This window comes from Acanthopagrus latus, chromosome 16 (assembly GCF_904848185.1).
Source record: "Acanthopagrus latus isolate v.2019 chromosome 16, fAcaLat1.1, whole genome shotgun sequence".
Taxonomy (NCBI): domain Eukaryota; kingdom Metazoa; phylum Chordata; class Actinopteri; order Spariformes; family Sparidae; genus Acanthopagrus; species Acanthopagrus latus.
The window spans coordinates 15,060,546-15,087,899 of record NC_051054.1 but is presented as its reverse complement, the minus strand read 5'-3'; the positions used below and the strand labels follow the sequence as shown (position 1 = coordinate 15,087,899).

The 27,354-nt window shown below is 42.8% G+C and overlaps 4 protein-coding genes across 8 annotated transcripts in view; 2 read left to right on the top strand and 2 right to left on the bottom strand.

Moving 5' to 3' along the window:
* Positions 1 to 2,731: 2,731 nt before the first annotated feature.
* On the top strand, positions 2,732 to 5,590 carry chrm5a (cholinergic receptor, muscarinic 5a). Its single transcript, XM_037071230.1, has one exon. It carries the CDS (start codon positions 3,786 to 3,788, stop codon positions 5,364 to 5,366), a length of 1,581 nt encoding a protein of 526 aa, XP_036927125.1. The 5' UTR covers positions 2,732 to 3,785; the 3' UTR covers positions 5,367 to 5,590.
* Positions 5,591 to 6,667: 1,077 nt separating this feature from the next.
* zgc:194887 (uncharacterized protein LOC571819 homolog) lies at positions 6,668 to 9,687 on the bottom strand. The gene is made up of 3 exons (XM_037071238.1): positions 9,440 to 9,687; positions 9,143 to 9,294; positions 6,668 to 8,286 (listed from the first exon to the last, which is right to left on the bottom strand). The coding sequence occupies exons 2-3, from the start codon at positions 9,285 to 9,287 to the stop codon at positions 7,592 to 7,594; spliced, it is 840 nt and encodes a 279-aa protein (XP_036927133.1). The 5' UTR covers positions 9,288 to 9,294; positions 9,440 to 9,687; the 3' UTR covers positions 6,668 to 7,591.
* Positions 9,688 to 9,832: 145 nt separating this feature from the next.
* The window catches only part of LOC119004381 (KATNB1-like protein 1), a 34,163-nt gene continuing 16,641 nt past the window's right edge, over positions 9,833 to 27,354 (bottom strand). Inside the window, exons 1-10 of one of the 5 annotated variants that reach the window (XM_037071236.1) lie at positions 12,833 to 13,449; positions 12,075 to 12,187; positions 11,956 to 11,978; positions 11,588 to 11,832; positions 11,381 to 11,496; positions 11,232 to 11,282; positions 11,058 to 11,147; positions 10,864 to 10,968; positions 10,268 to 10,361; positions 9,833 to 10,173 (exon numbers count right to left, since the gene is read on the bottom strand). In XM_037071236.1, coding sequence (XP_036927131.1) covers positions 10,141 to 10,173; positions 10,268 to 10,361; positions 10,864 to 10,968; positions 11,058 to 11,147; positions 11,232 to 11,282; positions 11,381 to 11,496; positions 11,588 to 11,832; positions 11,956 to 11,978; positions 12,075 to 12,094 — 777 coding nt within the window. In that variant the 5' untranslated portion in view covers positions 12,095 to 12,187; positions 12,833 to 13,449 and the 3' untranslated portion in view covers positions 9,833 to 10,140. Of the gene's footprint in view, positions 10,174 to 10,267; positions 10,362 to 10,863; positions 10,969 to 11,057; positions 11,148 to 11,231; positions 11,283 to 11,380; positions 11,497 to 11,587; positions 11,865 to 11,955; positions 11,979 to 12,074; positions 12,188 to 12,277; positions 12,419 to 12,832; positions 13,450 to 27,354 lie in introns of those variants that run through there. The other 4 variants (XM_037071233.1, XM_037071234.1, XM_037071237.1 and 1 more) reach the window with 4 other exon arrangements.
* On the top strand, positions 12,486 to 27,074 carry acp7 (acid phosphatase 7, tartrate resistant (putative)). Its single transcript, XM_037071231.1, has 15 exons — positions 12,486 to 12,570; positions 13,448 to 13,516; positions 13,674 to 13,804; positions 14,491 to 14,691; positions 14,774 to 14,956; positions 16,201 to 16,226; positions 17,162 to 17,259; positions 23,063 to 23,125; positions 23,911 to 24,025; positions 24,214 to 24,327; positions 25,336 to 25,402; positions 25,828 to 25,895; positions 25,994 to 26,065; positions 26,438 to 26,575; positions 26,679 to 27,074. The coding sequence occupies exons 3-15, from the start codon at positions 13,696 to 13,698 to the stop codon at positions 26,742 to 26,744; spliced, it is 1,320 nt and encodes a 439-aa protein (XP_036927126.1). The 5' UTR covers positions 12,486 to 12,570; positions 13,448 to 13,516; positions 13,674 to 13,695; the 3' UTR covers positions 26,745 to 27,074.

Below are 27,354 nucleotides of genomic sequence, written 5' to 3'. Positions count from 1 at the left end.
TTTTTTTTTTTTTTTTTTTTTTACTGGTGAAGGTAAGGTAAGGTGAACAATACCTGGCACACTGCTCAGATTGGGCACACCAGGAAACAGCAGCCAGTGTGGTAAGATTCATGGCACCTCCCAATGCTATAGAGTCTTAATGATGTGGGGATTTGAGTGATGTGATATGAAATGCCATTCTATAACAAGATGAGGGACAATCCGAGTCCTGCGGGAGGACCCCCGCAGTGACTGGAATGTTATTTGTGAGGGCCTCAGGCTGCTGCTGGCACTCCTGCTAACCTGGCAATGTCAAAAGAATGCCAATGAGTGAGGAAGGTATTTCTCAAATACGGGGAAGTGATCGCATTCAGAGCACTGCATTGTGGTCAGAAATTGCGATACATCATAGGAGGACCTATCCAGCGGTGAGAGAGATCTTTTTTTCACATTAGAGACAAGAGAGATCATGTGAAAGAAAGGAGCAGAATACACAACTTATCACAGTTGGGAAGAACATTTATTGACAAATCCGGCAGTTTGGGCCTGGATAGAATAAAGTAACTAAAAGTGTGCGTTCATCTTTAGACAGGCTCATTTCATACCCAGTGCAGGGAGGAAACTGCAGGATGAAATGCTTCATCGCTCACTCGCAGAGCCAGGGTTACACCGAGCAACCTTAAGTTCTTGTTTGGTATCTCAGCAATCAAAGAGAGAGTTTATTCATCTTGCTGTGATTGCACTTAAGTTTTTTGTTTTGTTTTCTGAAGCTGGCTGTGCTGTCCAGATACACACAACAATATCCCCTTTGCTGTCCTTCGATGCCACTCTAGGTCTCCACTTTAAGTGGGAGCGGCAGCTTTGGTCTGAATTATTGTGTCTTTGAGAGCCTATGCAAACTCATAAGTGTGTTGACTGCTCGCTTCTCTTTGGGCATGTTTTGAGGGATTAGACTGATTCAGGGTGAGAATGGGCACCATTCTCTGCCTAAATTTGTGCATCCACACCATTTTTCCAAATTTCTCGGCTGGTTTGAAGGTTTAATTGCTAATACCCGCATTTTTTTTTTTTTTTGGTTTCTCCACACTGAGAGCCTCAGACATCAATGCTTCCCTAATGGTGGATTTATGTCACTGCTGCTGTTTGGGACGTTTTCAATAAGTTATGATTCTCAAGGACACGGACATTCAGGACTTGGAAGGTCGAACACAGGACGCAGATGCTATGGCACTAAAATTCCCTAATTTTAAGCAGAGCAAGTGCCATGGCTCAAAATACTGATGCCACAGAGTCCAGTTGTATCCTGCTGGAGCTACAGAGAACATAATATCTCAATTAGCCTCATGCTCGAGTACTGTAGTTCAAATCGGTCCAAACCTGTGATTTCCCCCCGCAGATTATCATCGTCCATCTGCATATACAAATCTACCTAAACCCATGGGACTGAATGCTGCTTCCACACATTACATGCAAACCTTCAAGGCAAGAACGAGCAAGACCACATGGCACTGTTATGCATTTGTAGGTCATGAAAGCCGAGGCATCAAACCATAGAGATTCCCAGTGGGGCTCGTTTCGAACGCACACATCCAGGTTGGCATTAGTAGCCCCATGGCCTCGATCGATCAGTGTTTCAGGCAGCACACAGGGATGAGAGGTGCACACACACCACTGCTCTAACCTGAGAGGGAAGGAACCATGTGTGAGGAAGGATGTGTGCTGCCCTCTGCTGGTGTACTGTGTGTAGTTACGAGTGAGAACTGCATCTCGCTGATGGTGCTTTACACATAAGAAACTGGACACTCGTGATTTGCATGGATGTGACTTAGTTACACACAAAAACAACAAGTCCAAACCTTATCAAGGAAAGAACAGAAAATATGACTAGATGTACTTTAAACATAAGCTGAGGGGAGAGGACAACCTGAGAGATGTTGAAGCGGAAAATGACCACACAAGCACTTCTGCTTACTGACCTCATTCTATAGTGATCCCATAGACAAAAGAAAGGTTGTCTACTGAAACTTAATGGCAGGCCATGGGCACAAGCAAACATATGGAAACCCATTTCCACAAAATAAAGAAAAGAAATGAAAGAAAATGGTCATAATTATGAGCTAATTGTTGACCTTTTATCTCATAATTATGACTTATCATGGGAATATTTTACATTCACAGATTATTTTTTTCACTTGGTTTGCATCTTTTTTTGTATCTTTAATTGGCTGAAATGGGCTGTTATATAAATATTTATTGTTTAATTATTATTAAGGTGCCAAGAAGTACTAGGAGCTGAAAGTTCCCTTAATTGACTGACTTGATTTCAAAAATATGTTGAATGATAAGGGATCCTTCATATTCAAAAAGCTTTTTAACTTGTGAAAAATAAAAACAGCATAAACAATATTATTAATTATAATGTGTTTTTTTATTTTACTCTGAACATCTGGCAGGCCTAAACTGAACCTTGTGCTGGGCCATCGGACCGACGGCCCTGGGCTAAAGTGCTGCTGAAAAGTACAAGAGTGCAGGACTACAAAACTACACAGACCATCCACACAGAAAATGTTTGCCTTTTTGATTATTTTAGCCACATCAATCTGCAGAAATGTTGATTTGATGCATGGCTGACGAATTAGCTGGCAGGGAATTTGACATGTGGGCACTCAGCAGCCTCTCGGTTTTGAACAGACTGCATCTATCATTTTACACACTTTCAACAAATTTCATCATGGCTGAATGTGCAGTACTGGCTCCCTTAGAGTGCACCAAGGTTGAGATTTGAGTGATCAGGAGATAGAAATGTTTGCACTGATTGACTTGATACAAGGAGATTGATTGACTGGCTGAGTGCAACTGTTTAAAATGATGTAGTGACTAAAATGAGCTGTCAGGGATACTCACTTTGATCTCCTCATCTTCCAAGGTATTCATTTCCTTCCCACAGTCCCCGAGGCTCAGGTTAACTGGATGTTGTCCCTTCTCTGTGGGGGTGACTGTGCTTCTCTGTCTTCGTGTTAACCCTGCTAAAGGCTGGCAGCTTCTTCAGGGTATTTTTCCCCCAGTGCATGCAAGTTTCCTCAGAGAATAGACAAAAAGTGCCCTCAAAGTTGAACCATGTCTGAATAGAGTAATTGATAACCCCCACACACTGAGTTTCTAGAGCCCCACAAGGTGTAAATATATTAAGCATTAAGGACATAAAGCTGTACGACCACAGCACCTCAGCGATTTTATTTTCGTCACACACCAGAATTATATACCATAGTTTCTCTTATACAGTATGTTCACAGAGAAATGGCCCTTCCTCGTGAATTATGAACTGAGTTCATGTGCTATTAATATGACATCGTGGATTTAGAGCAAGGAATAAAAATGATGTAATGACCTGGATTTTTGAAATGTGCCACAGATGTTTGCAGAGATTGCCTAAAACACTCCATATGGGCACACTCACTTGAGCTTACGCTAATTGTGTGAACTGCATGAAGAAAAGAGCTTAATGGATTTTCTCCACTGGATACAAATGATAAAATTATAGATAAAAGCAGATGCCTTCAATACCAATTTTGTATAGAATTTGCTGAAGTGAATAATAATGTTAAAGATGTCTGACCAGGGCAGGTTTTACATTTAGCATTAAGGAGCATAACAATGAGCCATGCTGAATTGATGCCATCCAGTGGCTATAGATGGAACTGGAATAATATTTTTCTTCCCTTCTTTTTTCCTCCCCAGGAGATCATCCTGAAAAATGACAAACCTGAGCACTCTCGTCATGGTTGGACACTAAACACAAGACGACCATGGAAGGAGACAGTGTACTGAACTCCAGTGTAAACACTACAATGGGCATCCACCTGGTCACTCACAGCCTCTGGGAGGTGATCACCATTGCGACCGTGTCGGCTATCGTCAGCCTCATCACCATTGTGGGGAATGTCTTGGTGATGCTCTCCTTCAAAGTTAACAGCCAGCTGAAGACAGTGAATAATTACTACCTGCTGAGTCTGGCGGCTGCTGACCTCATCATCGGTGTTTTCTCCATGAACCTGTATACCTCTTATATTCTGATGGGCTACTGGGCCTTAGGGAACCTCGCCTGTGACCTGTGGCTGGCGTTGGACTATGTCGCCAGTAACGCTTCAGTCATGAACCTGCTGGTGATCAGTTTTGACAGATATTTTTCCATCACCAGACCTCTCACGTACAGGGCCAAACGGACTCCCAGACGGGCTGGGATCATGATAGGTTTGGCCTGGCTGGTGTCACTCATCCTGTGGGCACCACCTATTCTCTGCTGGCAGTACTTGGTGGGGAAAAGGACTGTCCCCGAGAGGCAATGCCAGATCCAGTTTTTCTCTGAGCCTGTGATAACATTTGGGACAGCGATTGCTGCCTTTTACATCCCTGTTTCAGTCATGACAATCCTATACTGTCGGATCTACAAGGAGACGGAGAAGAGGACCAAAGATCTGGCTGAGCTGCAGGGTATTAACTGTCCCTCAGACACTGGGGTCACCCAGCCTCAGAAGACCATCATCAGATCCTGTTTTAGCTGTAAGTTAAGGTCGACTTCACATGACAGGAATCAAGCCTCTTGGTCCTCCTCCAGCAGAAGCAACGCTGCCAAATCAGCAGCCAACACCAATGACGAGTGGTCCAAAGCTGGTCAGCTGACCACCTTCAACAGTTACGCCTCCTCCGAGGATGAGGACAGACCCGTGTCTCCTGGAGGCTTCCAGCCCTCCTTCAGGAACCAGGCCTGTGAGACCATCATCAAGAGTGGAGTGGGCAGTGAGAGCGAGCAGCTCAGCAGCTACGACGAGGACAGCTTCTTCCAGACACCACCCAAGAGCAACTCCCAGAAGAGCAGCAAGTGTGTGTCCTACAAGTTCAAGCCTGTGGCCAAAGACGCTCACGTGGAGCACCACAGCAAAAATGGAGACACCAAGATGGCGTCCTCGACGTTCTCCTCGGCCGAGTCCATGAGCGTCCCGTCCACCTCGTCGACGTCCAAGCCCATAGATGCCACGCTGAAGAGCCAGATCACAAAGAGGAAGAGGATGGTGCTGATCAAGGAGAGGAAGGCAGCTCAGACGCTCAGCGCCATCTTGCTGGCCTTCATCCTAACATGGACGCCTTATAACATCATGGTGCTCATTTCCACCTTCTGCTCAGACTGCATTCCCCTCTCACTCTGGCATCTGGGCTACTGGCTGTGCTACGTCAACAGCACCGTCAATCCCATGTGCTACGCCCTTTGCAACAAGACTTTCCAGAAGACCTTCCGCATGCTCTTACTTTGCCAGTGGAAGAAGAAAAGGATCGAGGAGAAACTATACTGGTATGGACAAAACCCAGTGGTCAGCTCCAAACTGACATGAACTATTGTTTTGTTTTTTTGTTTTTTAAGATGGTGTATGATTATGGCTGTAAATTATATGTTTGTATTAATGATCTTGGCTTTATGAACCTGAACTCTTCATATTAGATGATATCAAAATAGAAAAAAATACTATATCGAGGAGCTGGTACGATTTATAGTGTTGCTCATTAATCAGTAGGTCTGCTATAGTGTCTGTTAATTACTGCTCCAACTTTAGAAATGAAACAATGTTATAAAACTGTCCCAGTATAATCAGTGACACTGTAAATAGTTTTCTTAAACATTAAAAAAAAGAAAATACCTGTATTTTTCCCTGATACTCTTACGCAGGAGATGCCATTAATAAACACACAGAGTATTTCATATTGTATTGTATTTGTATTCAAGATGCACAATTTGATATTTCTGATGCCATGATAAAATTGCCCCGGTCTAATTGGTTGAATAGTATCAAAGGTCCCATATTATACTGATTTCCAGGTTCATACTTTAATTTTTGGTGTCTACTAGTAAGTCTTACATACTTTAATTGATAAAAAAAAACAAACAAAAATGTTCTCAAACTGGCCATTGCAGCATCTCTACTCGCCCTCTGTCTGAAAGGGTACGTTAAGGGCCCCCCGCCAAAAATACCTGTCTGCTCTGATTTGTCAGCTCTCACAGGCCTGAGCAGGCACCGCCCACCATGTCCCTGCATCAGTTCTGCAGGTGTTTATGAAACACAGGCTGTTCTGAGGGCATAGACCATATTCATACGCCGTCTATTTTGCCCTGATGTCATGCTCAAGGTAGCAAATTCTGGGATAATGCTACACTGCTTTTTTTTCCCACATTGCAAGTTGTGTAAATGTAGGGAATCCGATAAATTGATATCATGCCACTGCTTCCCGATTCCCTTTGATCATCAACTGTACAGAGAATGGATACTGAAACACTGAGCCAAATTTCAGCTGACATTAGCATTTAATCACTTCTCAGCTAACATTACCGTTTACAGTATTGTCAGATATGAAACACAGTAATACAACATTGAACTTTGAGCTTGGGAGTGTGATGTTGGAGGGAATTGGCCACAGTGTGATTAAGGTCTATTGTTGAGAGCGGTCTCTGTACAGTTATGACATCAATCATGCAATCTATCGTGTCGGCTGGTTGGAAGGCGCAAAGACTGGAAATCTCACATTCTACAATATGGGACCTTTAAAAAAAACAAACAAACAAACAAACAAAAAAAACGCATCCTCCTCCCAACTTGATGCTCTTACACCCAAAATGTAGGTGTTGTGTTTGTATTGAGGATGCATACTTTGTAACTGCTATTTTTTTTTTTAAAGGGCTAATACGCGTCGTCCTGATGTCAGAATCTGCTTGCTAAGTCAAGATTGTAACTCGATGATAATCAAAGCCTTTTCACATGTGCCAATGTCATTTGTCAGATGAGTGAATATCGATTCAGCTTCATTGTTTTTCACATCACATGTTCTACATTTTCTGCCCAGAGTAATGACACCATAGATTACAGAAATGAGGCTCAAAATGACTTGTCAGCCATTTTATCAACACTACATGACAAAGTCGCTCAACGATGTTTACAACAGGACAATTGTGGGGGATTCAAGAGCACACGTGATTTATTATTCATCTGGTTATTACTCTTCATCCTCAGGATATTTTGTTTTTCTTCGAGTATCGATATACAGTATTTGTTTTCTCTGAATTTACTGTTGCTAGATCAATATATCATCATGTCTTCATTGTATTTCTGGCAAACTTGTATTGTACTGTGGCAAAAAATAAAATGTTGTTCGTGCAATGTTGTAAGCTAGCTGGGGATGGGAGATGAAATGCACCAGATATTTTACACGTGTCACGAGATTAAAATGTCATGAAACTTTTTTTTTTTTTTTTTGTAACTGTGACGAACCAGAAATCTGCACTCGCAACTTGGGGAATGAAAGAGCCCCTTTGCTTCATGTTAGTGTGTGATGGAAACAAAGCTAGAGCTAAAACCATACTGCATTTTTATACCGTGTTCCAAGTTTGTGATTCATTTATTTGTTCTTTTCAGTATTTTGTGATCATGTCCATGCATTTCTGAATAAAATGTGGTGAATTTGACGTCCAGTTTGTTGCAAAGAAAAATCTAAAGAAACCAAACTCTTGGCCCTCAGTAGCTGCCAAACCCAGTGACATTTATCACCACAAATCCTGAGACTGTCCTCCTCATAGCTCGTCCTTCTTGCAGTCTCCACTCTGAATCAGTTTGAATGTGTCCGCAGGTCTCACCATCATCCATGCGTACTTGCACAGCCGCTCCTTGTTGCAGTCCTTCTGCCAGTAGATGACGTTCCTGCGATTGAGGTTGGCGCCGGCGCAGGCGTCATACCACCACCCTCCTCCCGGCACCCCTTGAAATTCCAGCTTCGCACAATTTTGGAAGTAGTTGTCGTTGTCTCTGTCTTTAGTGGTGAATCTCTGGTTGTCGTGCAGGTAGTTCTCCGTGTCCAGCGTCAGAGCGTCCACGGCCGTACCCTGGAACAACCCCAGCCTCAGTCTGTATGCAGACGACTCATCCTCCACCAGGACTGGATCATACTCCCCCATCTTGGTGATGGCGTCTCGGTCCACCAGTTTCACTCCAAGTTTATAGCGCCCAGGGCCACGGGTGAGCTGATGAAGGTATTCGTTCCCAAGCCAGTGATCGCCGGTTACATGCCCGAAACCGAGCTTGTACTCCACCCAGGTACGATCGAAGTTCACGCTGCTGTTGACGGTGATGTGCTGCACCACGGTCCAGCCTCCCTCCTGCATGGCACAGTAGGCCACGATGGGGGAGTTGCTCGGCTGGATCAGGTACACCCCGTCTCTGGCCTGGCCTGAAGACGTCATCAGCATTTCATGGCAGTCTCTGGGCAGCGCTGTTGATCAAATTAATATATCAGCCTTCAATAAGTAAAGGTTAAATAATACTCACTTCCTTTAGCATGTCTTTGGGAGAAAACTTAGAAAACTTGACATAGCAGTAAAATGAGGGTTTACATACCACTGTGTTTTCTTGTTCTTCTCCCTTTTTTTATCAAAATGAACAGTTTGACATTTTGGGAAATGAAAAAGAAAAGAAGGATAGAGGCTGAATGAGGCAAAGCAAAGGCAAAAAGCATATTGCAATCATTTCAACAGATATTGAAATAAATAAATAAAGATTATGACTTGATTTGTAGCCGATACTCAACAAGCAGCTCTAACTGACACTAATCTCCTGTGTGTTTGCTGTTTACTGCTGGCTACTGCTTTACTGACAGCTTAGCACAAAGACTGGAAAAAGATAGATATAATCAGCCTTATTATGTCCAAAGTGAATTAAGAAATCAAATTGCATTTGTTGATAAGTTTATCTATCAATTTAATTTAATCAGAATTGGTGTGTTGGTGATCAGCAGTGTTTTTCAGTGCCTCAGGTAAACATCGTCAAATCTTGATCAACTGCCAAATGCTTACAACTGTTTGTCTGACAAGATCTCACTAAGACACACAAATCACCTCAGTCAAAGCGCTTATCACTGATGAGTCACTGAGCAATTTGAGTCCACAGCCTGGAATCTGACCCACATTCCATAACATATCATGAGATAAAGACAATTCAGCATTTTAAAGCAATCACTGGGCTGAGGTCAGGGGATCCAACACAAGTCATGTGCATTTCATTCCTCAAGAGAACTGCAAGCAAAGCCAAAAAAGAGAAGTCCGAAAGTGAAAGCGTGCACAGATAAGTACCTCTCATTCCTCGGTTGAGGACCAACTGGTGTTCATCTGGATGAATCATATTCAGGTTCTCAGCCTGGAGATGCTTCGTGTCAGCTGCAGCCACGCTGAGCAGCAGCAGGGCCGCCGCTGGCAGCCAGTCGCTCAAACACTTCATCCTTCAGCTGCCAAACCAACAGTGTTTAGTCAAATATACAGTGTGCCAAGCTTCTTTATTAAATTCAGTGAACTTAATAAAGAAAACACAACAAACCTCTGCTGAAGAAAATAAATGGAACATATCTTTGAAACGTAAAGCAGCGTCTTTACCTTCAGTAGTGCCACATGTATACGCTGACGGATATATGTTGTTCTCTGGCCCCAATTTGTTCCCCACACTCCTGCTGTAGTTGTCGCCGTCAACTGCCGAGTTCAGATTCAAAGTTCACTCAAAATCCCCCCTCGGTGTCCCAGTCACTGCTGGACTTCAACCTCGGGTTCACATCACAATGACACCAGCCCTCCACTTATCTGTGTCAAGTGAGATAAACCCACATGTAAATGGAGAGATATGAGCTCTGGGCAAACCCACATCTCTGACTTACTTAAATCACTTCAGGACTGACTGAGGTTGAAGTCCACATGAGACTGAATTGTTTAACTGAATTTGACATTTGACAAAACAGAGACATACCACAGACAGCAGTTACACACAGACATTCAGAATTTTAAATACAAACTTTATTCACCATAGACTGAGCAATCAAAGGGAATAGACACTCACAACATATCCATCAAACTCACATTTTCCTAAAAAAAAAAATAAAAAAAAATGTCTTGATCATAATTACAACACCCTACTTGGTCAATGATTGAATTTAAAATATATTGCACAGTTGTGGTGCCTCTGATCAAGTTGTCCTGTAAGGCAATAAATATGTAAAGCTCCAGTCTAATGATTGGACTAAAGATTCTTGAGTTTTTGTGGGGCTGCTACAAAAGAAAAAATATGTTATGGTTCTTCTTTGCCGTCAAGTAAGTTGAGATAGGAAGAAATCAATGACCTGAGGAAAAAAGATAATCTTATTTAGTAAAAGAAAACTCAAAGCCATTTGTTACCAACAGTGGTGATGATTTGATTTAACATGCAGCTCTGACCTTTGCCAAGTCTCCTGCAGTCCCTGGAACAGTTTTCAGCAAAGGTTCCTGATGCCATAACTCCAATAACTGCTGATTAAAGACCTGGAAGTTCCTGCAACAAAGTGGCAAATCCTCACAGTTTTGTGGTGGTGATGATGCATAGGTGGTTTGGTTACTATTATGTATATATTGTTTTCAAAAGGTCAAGGGACAGAGGGTGGGGGTGATTACAGCTCTATGTCTATTTATGCATTTTTATGTTACTTTGTTTACTGTTTCCTAAGAATATGGAGGACATACACAGCTGTTTTTAATTCTCTAGAAGGTGCAATATGTACAAATTGTCATATTCACTCTCAAAACAAATGAGGGGCAGTATGTCACCATGCAGATACTGATTCGGACATGGATCTTGGGGTAGTAACATGCAACAGGATGAGCCAGGGCTACCTGATTAGCATGCTAACTTAATCAGATATCTCTGACATAATGTAAAAAAGTTATTGCTTCACATTCTGTTGTAGTTTAAGTTAATATTTGAATGTTGTAATCTCAATTCAACTTACATTTTGCACCATTAAAGTACATCACAGCTCATAAAACACAACACTTACTTATCTGATGGCAGTTTAGTTGATCCATGGTAACCACTTGCTCTCAGTTCCTCGCCCCAGTTTTTCAAAACTGAATTTATCCACGTTAAACCTACGATGAGATACCTGTGAGAATCAAGGACAACATTTAGCAATTTGCAGAACCATATAGTAATCGTATGTTTGATTTTTTCAGTGAGAGCAGGATTACTCACTCTTCATATGGATTTGTGAGGACTTTCTTCACTAAAGGAAAGAGGTCAACACAACAGCCAATGGTGATCCTGGAAGAATCTTCATCTATGCTACAGAGAAAAGTCGATTCAAATAACATTTAGTCCACTTGTAGTCAGCGCTGCTCAAACTCTTACAAAATTTAGGGCGCTCACCTTTTGCTTATCAGTGGGAGGAAATCGACAAACACACCAATATCTTGGATCCTGTATAAAGACAGTGAAGTAACAACATTTAAAATTCCAGTAAACATATTGCATGATAAATCTTTGAAAACCAACTACACACTACATACAGTACGTACCTCAGGAAGTATGTTAGCAGCTCTCCTATGTTTCTCTGCCAGAGTGTTAAAGACACTTTCAGTCTCAGATGTCTTCCAAAGAGCACGTCAGTCATTGTGCTGTGATCCCTTGTGAGCTGAAAAACATTGTTGGGCTCATATCTCATCTGCATTTTAATAACAAAGTAACACTAGAAACACAGTCTGAGCTGGGACAGTATGTCTGACCTCAGTGAGCGTACAGTAGTCGGCTTGTTCAGGACCAGTTCTACCAGTCCTGTGGTTGTTATTGACATTAAGCGGAAACTCCCAAGGGTCCATGTCAAATATCTCCTGTTGCACGTCCTGTGCGCACTTCATCTCGTTCTCCTTGTTTGCAGCATCACAGGGCCTCCCGGTCCCGGGTTGCTTCCTCCGGGCCACAGCCAAGTGGTGGGTCTTCCTCTTACATGACACAACCCGCTTCACTCTGCCTGGGTTGTGGCAAGAGCGACTTACAGGAAACCTTGGCAGTGCGCAACGTTCAAGTGTCATGTTGAAAGCCAAAACGTGTCATGGACTGAATGCTATGTAACGGCAGAAATTGGAAGGCCTACCTCTTTTTGTTGAAGTCCTCCACCTGCATTTAAACATACATTTCACACGGTGATTAATAAAACGGTAAGGATATCCAGCATATAGAAATGTGTGTGTTAGAAGGTGTCACCCGTCTCACCTCTTTCGTGTTTCTCCCATGAGTATAGGTCACCCTGTACTGAGATGCATCCTGCTGGAAGGCATTTGCGAGGTTTGGGTAGTCACCGTCTTCACTGTTGGAGTCCATTACACCTAGAGACAGAGAAGCCCCTCTTCATCAGTTATAGTACATTTTTAAACCTAAAAACAACATGTGAAAAAAAAAAACCTGCAACCAGTTACCTATGTGGTCAAGTCTGCATAATAAGATAACTACAATATGGTTTATGTATCTAAGTACAGTTATTATTCAAAGCATTTCAGCAAAAAAAATTATATTTAGGTGGCAAAAATATGTTAAGCCAGTAAAGCAGTAACTCATAAATAACGGGAGAGGTTGTTTAAAAAAGAATACAGTTTTTATCCTGCAGTCTGACAGGCTTTCCAAGGTTAACAAACAAAAACACAATTTCCCACAATCCACGTGGGCGTGACGTAGGCAGGAACTGCCCCCGGATCCGCAGCTGAGTTTTGTTGTGAGTGTTGTCAGCGACTAATTTCAAAAAATGCAGCGAACTTATTCGGTCCAGAATGTGTTTGAAGCTTTTGCACAGCTTCATTCGTTTTCTTGAAACTGTTAAGTTTCGCTCGGAGACAAAATGAGGGAGATTTTTACTGCTCGTAACGCGTTAGCTGCGTTTACAGTCACAACCGTTTCTCTAGCATGTTGCAGCAGTGTATAACTGCGTGACCACACTTCAGGTGAAACAAATGACATGTCCTAAGTGGTGTACTCACCTAGTTTTCCATTCCTAATGAGCGACAATAGAGTTAAACGTTCCCCGTGATTCTTTCAGGCGACCCGCTAACAAGCTTACGTCCAATTTAAACTGATAATACCGCCCAGAATGAGAGAATAAAGCATCCTATTCATAACCCTGTCTGTGTGGTGTGCGACCTCTAGCGGCTGTTGACATATTAAACGGTGCGCATTTCAAACCAAACACCTCGTTAACGCAGTGTACAACATTTGTGGTTTTAAACATGCTCCCAGTCAGCTGATCAAGACACATTTAATCAGAGAGGCGGTTACCAGAACTGATGGATCAGCTGGTTTCCTGTTTGGGCTCTAATCAGACTTTGCTTTTTGCTCCTCATGAGCTATGGCCCCTGACAGTGCCTTTATCCGGGCCAGTGAGGCATATCAGCTGTTTGCCTTTGCACTTTATTGACCTGAGGCAGGCTGTGGCTTGTGGGCTAATCCCTGCTGCACTTGGGCTCTCTTTGACAGCAGCCACTTCCCTGAATGCACAATGGAAAACAACATCAGCTGCTTTTATCAACACATCATCTCTTTCCGCTTTGCTCCCGCTGACTCTGCTGTTTTTGGTTCTGCACTTTCACCCGATGTAGAGGTCCTCATCAGAGGCCGAGGGACAGACTGTGTGTGTGTGGGACTGTGAAGACTGGCGTTGAGGTCAGGTAGGAGATTTTATGGCTGTACGTTTTTTTTTTTTTTCATTGCTAGATAGGCCCTTGGTTTTATATCAATAGACTCAGTCACGTGATGTTTTGCATGAAAGCACAAGTCCCATCATGTGACTAAACTGATTTATTCTCTGGTTGTGTGTTGCCTCAGCTCCTGCAGCACAGTCGTTAAAATGGTGCCTGTCCATGCTGCCTGTGCTTTGTTAAGCCTCGCACCCTTGTTAGTGCTCAGTGTTCCTCCCATCTGGACCCAGCCGGAGCAGGTGCACCTCTCTTATCCAGGTAAGTGTTTGAACCTTCTCCCTCTGCCTCATGTGTTTTCATTTATGGACACATTCCCCCCCCCTCCCCCCTCCTCTGTAATACAAACCAGTATCCAGGTCATATGACTTTAAAATTCACAGATGTTTTGAACAAATAACTCAATAATACAATGATTGAAAGCACTGGTGTATTTAGAGAGCTGAACGTTTTGTAACCCCTCTGAAGCTCTGCAGGAAGTCTCACTGAAGCTCAGAGTCACTTTCAGTTATCGTGATGTTCAATAAAGCCAGTGTGTTTCGTGTAAGGCACTGATGATAATTTCCGCAAAAGCAACATGTCTCAGTGCACGCTATAAGTCACGTTGAATACACCAGATAATTGCCTCAACTTCCATACGTTTTGCTGATGTTACTGTACCCTCAGCGCGCACCGAGTCTGTGCAGCATAAACTTTTTTTTTTCGTTTCATTCCCCGTGAAGGTGAAACATGGTAGTCATTAAATGAGTTGATGTCTTGGAGAAATGAGTACCTGGCCAGTCGTCAGCTTATCTTGCCAGCAGCAAGATCAAAAGCACCACTCTTGTGCAACGTCAGCCTTTTCATAAGCATCTCTTGGCTTTGATAAACACGTCGATAAGTGAATCCAGTTGTTCTGTCAGATCAGTCAGCATCACGATCCCAAAGAGCGGGCTTTTTCTACACAGGAGTGCCAGGTTCCATGGTCGTGACCTGGACCACCTTCAATAAGACGGAGAGCAAAGTGGAGTACGGCCTTCTGGGGGGTCGGCTCTTTGAGATGAGCGCCAAGGGTGACGCCACTCTGTTTGTGGACTCGGGAGAGGAGAAGAGGAAGATGTTTATCCACAGAGTTGCTCTCACAGGCCTCAAACCGGCTGCTTCGTATGGTGAGGGGAGCTTTTGGTATTAGTCCCACTTTGTCAGATTGTGGCTCCACGTAAACGTAGTTTTTCCTCTATATGATTTCAGCGTACCACTGTGGGAGTGACGTGGGCTGGAGCGATGTGTTCTTCTTCACTGCCCTGAACGACAGCACCAGTTTCAGTCCCAGGATTGCTCTGTACGGAGACCTGGGCAACGAGAACCCACAGTCTCTGGCTCGGCTGCAAAAGGAGACGCAGCTTGGCATGTATGATGTCATCCTGCACATAGGTGAGCTCCGCATGGATCGAAAGGTTACAACCATTTTTCCCGTAAAAGCAGTAAAGAGGCATTAAGCGTTATAAGCTGTTGTCTAAGGCGTTAGTCATCCACAGATACCTGGCACAACACAAATGTGTAATAAAGAGGTAATACATCATGATGGTAATAACTGTAATCAGCATAATGATACCTATTTATCATTTGCATGTATGTTCTTGACGGTGTGGGTTAGATACCGGTCACCTGCTTGCTCCGTCACTTCACAGTTGACGATGTGAATAGGTGGGCAGTAGAATCTAAACAAAGTATGGGAAAAAAAATCTGACTTAATCTCTGACTCTCTTGCTTTCGCCCCGTGTCTCAATTTCTCGCCAGGGAGTAATAAGAAACAGATCATTTTTCTTCTCCTTGTAGTGGCTTGTCAAATGAAACACAGACTTAAACAGTATTTCACAGCTAATTTACAAGGTTAGGGAGAGTAGAATTATTTGTTTGCCTCATAAAGTAAGATCAAACTTTCGTAGTCCACTAGCCCGGACCTATTCAGCTATTCAGCTGGGACGGAGGGCCGAACTTGGCCCATTTAACAACCTCATTCTGGCCCTTTGATCATTTTGTTAGTAGGCTTATTAGCCCATTTATTAGTTCCGTCTGTTGCGAAGTACACAGATACTCTTATTTCAGTGGGAATTTCCCTTAAGCAGAGGGAATTGATGGAAATCAAACTGACATCCTACTAATGAGATTAATAATGGTGAAAACTGATAAACAAGCAATTGAAAAAACACAGGGAATACAAAAGTCTTGCCCCTTTGCACTTTGTTTCTTTCAAATCTGGCCCTTTGGAAAAAAGTGGTGTAATAGGCCTGCACTAGTCATTTATTAAAGGAATAGTTTGAAATATACTTAATTGACTTCTGTGATGTGAGGTAGATCAGAAGATTGATACTACTCTCATGACTGTGTGCTAAATATGTAAATGCATCTTCTCATCTAACTCTGAGTAAGAAAGTGATTTTTGAAGTGTATTTCCCCAAATGTTTGACCATTACATTAGCCTTATCACTATAATATGATATGAGTGTATTGACAAACTATTAACAAACTGAGAAACAAATGTCCAAGTATTATCGGGGATATTTTGGCACAGTGCACCAACGATATATTGTTGTTGTACCTATGCTGCATGAGAGTCAAACTCATATTCAAAAACACATCTGTTCTAATCTCCAGGCTTTCTTTTTGTTTTACAGGGGACTTTGCCTACGATATGCATGAGGTACTCTTCTTTCTTTACAATACAATGAACTCCGATCACACTTGCGCTCAGTCAAGGTCACTGACAGCACATCTCTTTCATCAGTAGCATATATTCTTAAAACCACTGAAAATATTCCACTAATTCCACAGCGACAGATGAGAAAAGCCACTCTACCTTTCTCCACTGCGCCTGCCCTCAGACTCACCACTATTTATTATCAGTGCACAAAAAGGCTCTCAGCTGTGGTTGAGACACACAGCTTATGATTAGCATTACTGCAAAATGCCTTAATCCTGCGGTGAAAGACGAGAGTTGGGCTCATGTCGCTCAAGTATTTCTTGAATGAAAAAAGCACCATTTAAAACCACAAATCACAAGTCCCAATAACATTTTCGCTCATCTGAAAAACCTCCCAGCTGTCATCTTTCATACCTAGTGGACACACTGGTATCCTTGTCTTGGACACTAATATCATTTGTCCTGAATGGTAGCCTTGTATTATTCAAACTTTTTTATTTTTTTCGATATATAGAGAAATGCTAAATGCAATCAGCAGACTGCTGCGAAAATTAATAACCATAATTTATCCGGGCTGCGTCTTTTGCTGGAATGTGCTAGTACATCCTGCGGCTTCACTGATATTATAAATAGAAAAACAGAACGTTTCGTCTGAAAGGTCATAAATGGCTGTGGCAGGTAAAAGCCATCAGTGCAGACATGAACCGCAGTGTTTTCAAAAGCCGTGTAGAAAAAAAAGGGGAAAAAAAAACTCTCTGGTTTCAGTGAGGTTTGTTTGGTAGGCTGATGATGCATTCCTCAAACCGTCTGGAAAATGGACTTGCATAGTTCTCAAAGCTAATTTGGCTGAATATCGCAGATGGAGAAAAATGAAACATTGTTGTCTAGCGGGAAATGTTGGCTTCGTGTTTAACGGCTGAATGAAATTGTTCCAGGACAATGCCAGGATTGGTGATGAGTTCATGAGGCAGATCCAGTCCATTGCAGCCTACGTGCCCTACATGACCTGTCCAGGCAACCATGAGGCCACATAGTAGGTGGAATTTTAATTTCCTGTCATTCTGTTTGACATTTGTTCTGACGTTTGTCCGGCAGCTATATAGGTTGCTTAGTCAGTCGGACAGTCCACGAAAATTTCCTCTCCCTTTGGCGGCAACAGTTTTCTTCCTAGGAAACAAAAATTTGGCCGGGAGGGGGCCTGTTGCAAAAAGGCACATATTCTTTATATTTATTAACAGACTTGCACAAGATTGAGTGGACAGGTTGATCGCAAACTAAAGGACGGCTGATTAACTGTTCATGTCAACTGGCTAAAAGGGGCTTGGGCAGTGATTGTGGCCTATAGCAAGAAGAAGTATAACTGTTGGACAGATTCACGTTTGTGGGGGTTCATATTCATATTTGTTGAAAAACTGTTTCTTGATAGCGACTGCTTCAAGAAAAATTCATGGCTAGTGAGTCAGCATGGAAGCTGTCTGACTGTTTTCTTTTTATTTACATTTTTGTGCCACATTCTGTTCTGGGGCAGAGTTATAATCAATGGGTTTTGGGCAATAACAGCAGAACATTCTGTTTTCCATATTGGGGAGCAAGACTTTCCAGACACCTCCTGACAAATTGCATTCAGAACTGACTACTGTAAATATATAGTGTGTGTGTGCTCGCATGTGTTTTTTTTTGGGGGGGGGGTCGGCCACAGTTTTTCCACCGTAAGGAACAAACTTTGGTCTGCCGAAAACTCTTGACTGTACCTTCAGAACACATGGGAGCTATTTTGGTCTCCAAAGGCTGGAACGGCGTCAGGAACCACCAACATCTAAACAAGGCAACGCTCTCCAAAACAAATATTTATCTGACTGGGAATCATCAGCTCTCACTATCTGTTTTTCAGTTCCCACAGACGGCCCGTGGTGGTGGTGGGAAGTCTGTCTGTGTTTTGACTCATCTCCACTGAATGTGTTGTTCACATTAAGTCTGGGAAGTGTCCTGGTCTTATGCACAGGGCAGTGAGGAAGGAACAACGCAGCGACTCACTGATTAATAGTCATTTTTCAAGCGAAAATCCTAAAATTCTGCCGGTTCCAGCGTCTCAGATGTGAGGATTTGTTGCTTTTCTTTGTCTTACATGCCAGTTCATTGAATTTCTTTCAGTTTAGGAATGTCTGTCAGAACACATAGTATGAGTTTGCCATCTGAGAAATTATGGTGCATATTTTATCAAACAAAATGTTGAATTGAATAATTGGAAAATGATCTGCATATTATTTGTTAACCAGGCTGCACCTAGTGTCATTTTTTACATTCTTTTAATTAGGTTTTCGAATTGAGCCGAATTAGATTTACACTTATTTTAGTATAAATTGATTTATATTGCTGTTAGATTGACCCCAAAAATAAGTGTATGGCTACTTTTGTAAGTGGCAGGTGGAAAAGGAAACAGTTTTGACCATAGTGAAAAAAGGACGAATGCCAAAAAATATAGACTTGAAATAGCCTTCAAATGTCCCAGCCCCCCTTTATACTCACTCATAGATAGCAGCCACATTAATATACCTTTATCTTTTCACCATGATCTGAAAATGCCCAATCATGCAATGTTAAAGAAAGTGAGAAAACACTTTTGGATCCATCCCTTGTCCATCTGGATATGCATGCAAGTTCATGGGGATTGTTTTGTCCTGAGACCCTTCCTCCATCCAATTTTTATGGAAATGCTTTCAGTAGTTTTTGTGTAGCCTGCTGACAAACCAACAAACAAACGTATGTGAAAACACAGCCTCCTTGGCTGAGGTAATGAAGCAGAACATTTTGTTAGATAAAAACATGTTGTTGGATTTGGAAATGAATACATCTATCTCTTTTTAGATAAATGAGTTGGAAATGATCCTCCGCAGCCAACCCTGAAATCTGACTCTACAAATAGTGTGAAGCTCATAATATTAGTGCAGCCTAATCTGCATCTGCAACAGTGCAGAAAAGCCAGCATTTAAGTGTGTAGAGTTTAAATCTCAGTGTGCTGATTGAAGCTATGTTGATCATAGTCATTTGTTGCAACCCTAAACGGGGCAGCAGCCTGCAGTGCTTCTCTACTTGTAGCGAGTTGTACACTGATATTGTAAAGCCTTGCTATTTAATGAGTTTTTGATTTAATATGAGCTTGGTTTCAGCTTTTGCAGTTTATTAATCAGAGTGGTTTTGATCAATGAAAATGTCCCACCAATGATGTCATTTGATAAATTATAATACTCTGCCTTGTGAGTCAAATATTTTTAATCCATTTCACTCTAAATTTTCGGGTTTAGTTCATTAGTATTTTGTTGACAATGATTAAAGACGTCCAACAGATGCCTTAAATTCATCAGATCAGCAGCTAATGTTTTGCTAAATTTCAAGCTCATTTGCTGGGGTTGGACGTAACGTTTAGAGAAGCCTCATCTTGCACCATAATATTTACTTGCTGCCGCTATACCGACTGGGACATCTCCCGCCTGGCCTTGCCATGTGAAGCGCATCTGCAGCCTGGTCTTTATTAAGGAGCTGCACACAGTAGTCTCTTTTCCTTGGCGCCGCATCCTGACATAAGAACCTGATATCAAGAACCGTTTCTGCTCACTGCATTACATAACCAGAAGCCCAGCTCTGCTCTCCCTCCTCCTATACCTAAATGTGTATTTTGTTCTGCGGTGATATTCCCAGCATCTGGCCTCGTGCTTTTTCTGCCTTGCGCCCTGTTGTCCTCTCCTCTCACTACACTTCTCTGTTCCTCTCTCTTTCCAACCTCAAAACCTTATGGGTGAAAGGCAATCGAAACAGGGGCCGACCGCAATCGTTTTACGGTCAGCATTCCAGCAGGATGAGAACAGTGGATCCCCCTAAAGATGCCCCAATCAAGACTGCCTTTGTTCACCATGCACAATGTGGCACGTCAGGCCCTCGGAGGGACAGCGAGTTGCTGTTTGAAACAAAGTCTTGTGATGAGAGTCTGCGGCATGCTTCCTGAAGACTACGACGGCTTCCTAACGACTGGATTAAGCTCATCAGATGATGAAAGGGGAAGACATGATGAGGAGGGAAAGTTTTGTTGGGTCAGCTTAAGAGTCTGCTTGTTCACATTGGATTTGACAGCCACCAGATTTTTAACTCGGTCTTCTTTTAATGGAAAGCAAACACACATGGAAACAAGCTTAATTCGGGACGCGGAGGGCGACTCACATGTTGGTCTCCCAGCGTGCAGATTAATGAAACAAATATAAGCTTATCGTCTTTGCACCACAAAAGGAGAGACATTAAAGCCCGCATTTGGCTTTATTTCTCCAGACTAAGCCTTTCCTTGAGAGCATGCCCAGTTATATCACTCTGTTTGGATCCGTGGAGAGCATGTGTATTATTTCAGGGCATAGAAAATTGATTGTTTATTGCTATTTAGTGGATGGTGCCTTCCCAGACCCCTCTGCATGCTTTCTGGTACCGTTCCTAGCCACAAGATGGGAGTATGAACTCATCTCACGACCGCTCCTGGTTCAGTGCCATGACTGACAACTCCAGATAGTAACTCATTTCCACAGGCACAGATGTCACCCTTTTTAGCTTACATTAGGTGTATGGTTGGATCAGGATATACTACCATTTTCAGATGGTGCATTGTAATAAATGATGTGGTGCTTGTATAAAAATACATTTCCTAAAAGTCAGGAGTTAAGTGTTTCAATATTAGAAGTTTTATTGTCAAGAAGTATTTTGGGGAGATGACAGCAGTAAAGACACTTTACAATTTAAAAAACACAGGATTTTTCTTCATGCTGAGTGATCACAACACTCAAGTCAGCAAGTCTCAGTAGACTCTTAGACGTATTCAGCTAAAGCAAACATCTCTCTGATCCTCCTTTTCTGTCCCAGCTCCTGCCCTTTGACCTCTGACCTCCTGGTTTCTAGTTTTCCCTAACCCTACATTAAGCCAGTCAGTGTAGAATATATTTAAAGAATACAACCCTTTTCTCTCTTCGTTATGTCAGATAAGAAAACAGTCGTCCCAATCACCTCGCTTAGTTAATGGACCGTTGAGAAGATTGGCTCCTGCCTTCACGCTGGAATGAAAAACTGTGAAAAGAGACTGGCGGGTTGGCGTCAGCAAGAGCTTTCCATGAAAGGGTTTTTCCCTTCTGCATGGTGCACCCATTGTAATATTTGAGGTGCACTGGTTTAAGATGGACGATGATGGAAGAACGATGCTCCCACTTTTAAAACGTGGCTCAGTAAAATGACCAGTACCCTTCACCTCAAGAAAATGCAATTCTCTCTGAAAAATAGAGAGTCAGAATTTTAACAAGACCCCACTGCCCCTCATCTGTTACTTAAGAAATAACTCATAGTGGACACACCTTGTGTAGTGACAGTCCATTATTACTTTTCATCTTTTGTTTTTCATTATTTTCCACTGCAATCTTTTTATTTAATACTACGCACTGAGCAGAAAGGAAGGGAGGGTAGGTGAGTGTCTTAACAGTCTTCTCTTACTTTCAGAATGAATCAACGTTGAAAAAAATGTGAAGAAACCTACAAGTTGGAAAGTTTGAATTAGAAAAGTTTGCACTAAAGTCCGACTCCAAAGATGGACTATTGAGTGGATGAGTCTCTGAAGACATTCAATCTCCCAAACTGCCTTTTTTAAGACACGTTAAAGCTTCCCAGTTCACAAGTTGGGTGATTACTGACCCTTTTTTTATGTCCTAGAACAAAACATGAACATTTATTTCAGGCATCAAACCCAAAGCCCATTCAGAAGACCCACTGAACTTGAGAGAAAGAAGTACATTTTGGGGTTTTAGGACTCAGTCCTGCAGCAGCATATAGTCTGCAACCCAAAGACTCTTCATTCACTTTCATAAATAAGAAAGCAGTGAAGCTTGCAACTAATTTTCTTGAAACACCGCTGCTCTAGTGATTGATCGTGTAGTTTGATGTGGTGCAAAGAGTAAAGAAATTAGTGGCATTGTGGTAGCCGTGGATCGATCACTACAAGCACCCTGCTATATCTGGATCAAGTAAGAAACCACGACAACTCGGTGCTGAAACAGCTGCGGAGTAGCCTCTAATGTGATGCTCTGCTGGAAGTTGGATGTAAAATTACAGTGCTCTCTAAAGATGTCATGGTTTTTAAGAAGGGTGTATATTTAGCTGCCTGTTTTCTTGATTGACAGGTGTAGTATGCTCGGCCTCGCTGGCTCCTACTCGCTCACCCCGTCTCGGCTCCACCCAGGCTCCCCCGCACCGGCCCAAATTCTTTTTGATTATGCAGCTCCAGAAACTGACCATGATGTAAAGCTTCAAAACATCCCATCAGAAAGGGCGATGTCACCGAGGCTACATCCATGTTTTTCTGCAGCCTTTAATTTGGAGATGCAGCCTCTTGCTCCTTGCTGGAGCAAAGTGTACTGTTTCTCAGAACATCTAAAACTGGCGCTCTCTCCTTCTCTCTCTCTAAACTTCGGGGCAGATGTCACCACCACAGTTTGATGGTCATCTTTATCCGATGATATACCACCCGGAGTTCCCTGCCAGGTTAAAAGGAGACCCGAATAGTGACCTGAAACAAAAGGAATCCACCAAAAACTAGGGGGTTATTTTGAGATTGCTGGTTTATAGCTCAGCTGAGAATTATCTTCGGCATATTGTGAAAAAGACTGCAGTCGAGCTGTTGTTTGAGATCTGGTGCAGACACCACAAAATAAGAGAGCACAGAAGCTTGAAGAGTTAAATGCCATTTCTTAGACATTCAAAGAACGTAGATTGCATGATGCATCTGTCTAACTGCCCTTTCTCTTCTTGTTTGTGCACAGCAACTTCTCAAACTACAGGAATCGCTTCAGCATGCCGGGCAAAACTGAGAGCCTGTGGTACAGGTGAGAGAGGGAGCGGGAAAAATATGTCAGCTTCTTTGAATAAGTTCGAAAGTTGTTGCTTTAGTAATGACGTGCTTAAGCTGGTGAAAGAACCACATGCAGTTTTTGGTGAACCCAAAGTGGCTGCTAGCTGCACACACGCACACAGAGCCAGGAAAAGAAATCATTTCTTTTCCAACAAGGAGCCCCGTGTGAAGTATCATGTGCAGGTTTTCTGAACCTCCTACTGTATTTCAGTGAGCATTAATGAGCTCCCTTCCCTTAGTTTGGTTTGCCTCCTATCTAAGGGACATGGTGACTACACAAAGGAGCTATACATCTGACGGGGTGACTCATCGCCCATTACAGGCCTCCTCCTCTCAGACAGTAAGATAATACCTTGCTAGACCACAGGCCAGCTGCCCACTTCGCAGGCCGAGACGCAGACAGGCCTGCTGGCTGAGAGCCCTTTTTCTTATGTGCATGGTTAGGAAACAAGAGGGGTCTGACACTAGAGAGGCAATCTGAAATCCTGCAACTGCTACTGGAAAGTGTTCAGAACATGCAGTACACATGTACAGAACACATGCTTTTCCATTAACCCCGCATAGTTTATTTGCTAAAGTGGACCTGGCACTGCACCTAACAGCAAAATGTCGGGGACTACAGCGTCGCCTGGATTTTGGAGTATTTCTCACACGATGTGTGGTTTAAAGAGAGGCCTGTTGTTGCTTTTCTGCTGGCTTTCAGCATGCTTCCTCAGCTGGATCTGAGCCGTGTATCATTTTAATGATGTGTGTCCGCAGCTGGAACCTGGGGTCAGCGCACATCATCTCTCTCTCCACCGAGGTTTATTTCTACCTCGAGTTCGGCCTGGAGCTCCTCTTCGAGCAGTATGAGTGGCTGAGGAAAGACCTGGAGGTTAATGACTGCACTGGTTGCACGTGTTGATGATGGCTAAGTGCTTGTACTCTCTTTTTTTCCACTTAAGCACTTTCAGAGATTATTAAATGTACAATCTATAGATTCTCATTCTGTTAGAAATAGAATCTCGCTCTCTCTGTCTGTCTGACACATTCTTACAATGTGCATGTCTTCTCCTGAACCAGGAGGCCAACAAGCCAGAGAACCGAGCAGTGCGACCATGGATCATCACAATGGGACACAGGCCCATGTACTGCTCCGATGACGACCAGGACGACTGCACCACGTTTGACTCCAAAGTGTGTAAACCACAGAATCCTCTCCGTTCATTCATACACTTTATCTAATGCACACGGCACCCTAAACTACACTGCCACAGAGAGTATTGGTGATCAAGCTCATGCAAATAACATGTAGTTTTATGAGATGCATGGACTCAGGGCTATGTCATTACAAATTCGATTGGAGCAGAGTTTAAAACCAGGAAATGTTAACGCCACAGACATGTCTTTTTTTTGTAGCTCTAATAAATTTAAAAATTCTGAATTGTTAATAATCAAAATGGATGATACAAATATGTGGTGACTATGTACACCACACCTATAATCATATGTTTGTGAGACATACCTGACACATTCATGTGGACTGCAGACCGCCAGTTGAACAGGTCGAATGTGCACAGAACAAGAAGCTTTAAAGTCTGGCTCAGTGAAGGAGGATAATGCCACTCACACATCTGTTTAGTCTCAAGTGTGGAAAATCTTGTTGTGATGGCTTAGCTGCTCTCCTGATGGCAGCCATCTTAATAGCAAAGCATAATCATCAGTGCTTTCGTAACCCTTTAGTGATTCATTTCATGTGATTCTGCTAAGCAAAAGAAATCATTATCGTTACCATACAACATTTTCTGAATTGCCTACAAAGGGCCTCATTGTTTGTGTTGCAGTTTGTCGGACATCTGTATTGTTTTAGGTTCATCACATGAAGGTATTTGTAGGGTTCACTCTCCGCCGCGTTGCCTGACACTTTAATTACTCCTGGTAGCAGACGTGTCACGCTGGTTGCAAGTTGGCCAGTCCACATTGCAGCCCATAAGCACATTCAGTACAGTCTGCTGTCATAATCACTGTAATTTGGAACCAAATAGTTTCCACTTAGTCTGACTTCTCTCAGCACTTGGCTCTGTTTGGAGGGAGGCTGGCACGGGCACGATGGGGCTCCACCAGGTAGGGTTTCGTGCTGCAGGTAGTGTTTTCGCACGTGAATGCCAGTTCATGCTGTCGTTATTCTTCTCTGTTATATCTCAGGTCCGACTGGGACGGAACGAAACCAAACCTCCAGCTCCCGGTCTAGAGGATCTATTTTACCGCTATGGTATGAACTCTTTTTGACAACCAGCTGTGCGCCGCTAATGGGTGTTTAAGATCACAAATTTGCACGCTCAGACAGGCTAATGTCCTCACAGTTGCAGAGAGCAGCACAATCCAAACATCCTTTATTAAAAAAGCAGGCGCTTGGTCTGGCTGACATCCCAACAGCCCGTTTGTAAATGTTTTTCCTGTATTACATTTCTGAGGCGTTTGTTTGTGGCATTTAATTATTTAACTTGTGGTGGAACTTTTGAAAGTTTTGGTTGCTCTGATGTTAAGCTTTTGTTGATCGCCGAGAAATCTCAAAATTAAATGGGCAGAGGATCTGAGAAGCATTCAGATTACACAGCAAAACGTGTTTAATTGGGCTGTTTGTGCAGTTGTGTTTTCTGTGGAAGGTTGCTGACTGTCATCCGATGTCTTTCACAGGAGTGGATTTGGAGTTGTGGGCGCATGAGCACACGTATGAGAGGCTTTGGCCTGTGTACGGTGACAAGGTCAGCTCCTGCATTATCAATTAACCACGTTCTTACATCGTATTTGCACCAAGTGTTTTACAGTCAGTGAAAGAGACTTTTTGTGTTTTTCTCCTCAGGTGTGCAATGGAAGCAAAGAGCAGCCTTATGTGAACCCAAAAGCTCCTGTACACATTATCACAGGCTCTGCTGTAAGTGCTTTCACATCGCTGCTAACATTTTTCCATTGTAGATCATTCCACAAACTGACAGCGGCATCAACAAAAACAATGTTAGGCTTTGTTCACTGTCCTGCCTGTGCAGCAGTTGCTCTGCCGCATGAGTTTAGCACCAGCTGTTCCTCTGGTTAAGTGTTTTCTGATGTGGTGGTGAGCAGCGCAGGGCATGCTTCGTCATCCGACCACAGAGGGGTTAGTCACTGGCATATCAAAATGCGGCCAGGCTCACACCGAGGCTCAGCCACAGTTGTAAATGTCACACAGGGCTTTGTGGACGGAGCTGGAGAAAGGCATGTGGCTCATCACTAACAGGTTTGGTTAAAAACGCTGTTGAATCCTCCGCAGGGCTGCAGAGAGAGGACTGACAAGTTCAATCCAAACCCCAAAGACTGGAGCGCCTTCCGCAGCACAGACTACGGCTACACCCGCATGCAAGTGGTCAACGCCAGCCATCTTTACTTGGAGCAGGTGTCTGATGACCAGGTGAGGACTCATGGAAGAACATGCACAAGCATGGCAAAGGTGAGAGGACACATTTAACGCTCAGAGTATTGCTGAATGATAAATGCTTGTCTGTGTGTTGCAGTATGGCAAGGTGATTGACAGCATATGGGTGGTGAAGGATAAGCATGGCTTCTCTGCCTGGTTCTGAGGACTGCCATCCTTTCAAAAATACTGCTCAGGAATGCACTTTAAACTTAAAACAAGCACATTTTCAATCATGCACCGATGATATAAACTACCCAAGTTACCATCCTGGCCACTCGGCCTTTAAAATTAAGAAGTTGTGAATCACTCATTTAATCTCAAACTCTTTTCCGCTTTGGTTAGTCCAATGAGATAACCTCTTTATAATGATCACCTACTGTGAATGTATATAATGTAGCTATGATTTTGCTGTGAGGTGCTCTGCTCCACAATGTTTTGTAAAGGGCATCAAAAACTGTTTCATTTTTTTAATAAATTCAGCTTTTTACTCGGATCTCTGGTTTGGTCCTTCCTCCAAAAGCATCACTGCAGTCCATCACTGAAGTTGGACCTCAGTTTGTTTAATTTTACTTTTCATCCACAGGTAGATTAAGGTACATTCCTCTCTGCCTGAATAATCCATTGACAATATACATAGACAGCTGTCAGCTGACAGTCTGGCAGACACCGGGCCTCATTCCCTTCTGAGCCTATTTTTCATTTAAAAAAACCTGGAAATGCACTTACACAGATCACATCTCCTTTCTATCACTCTATCTAGACGACAGATTCTC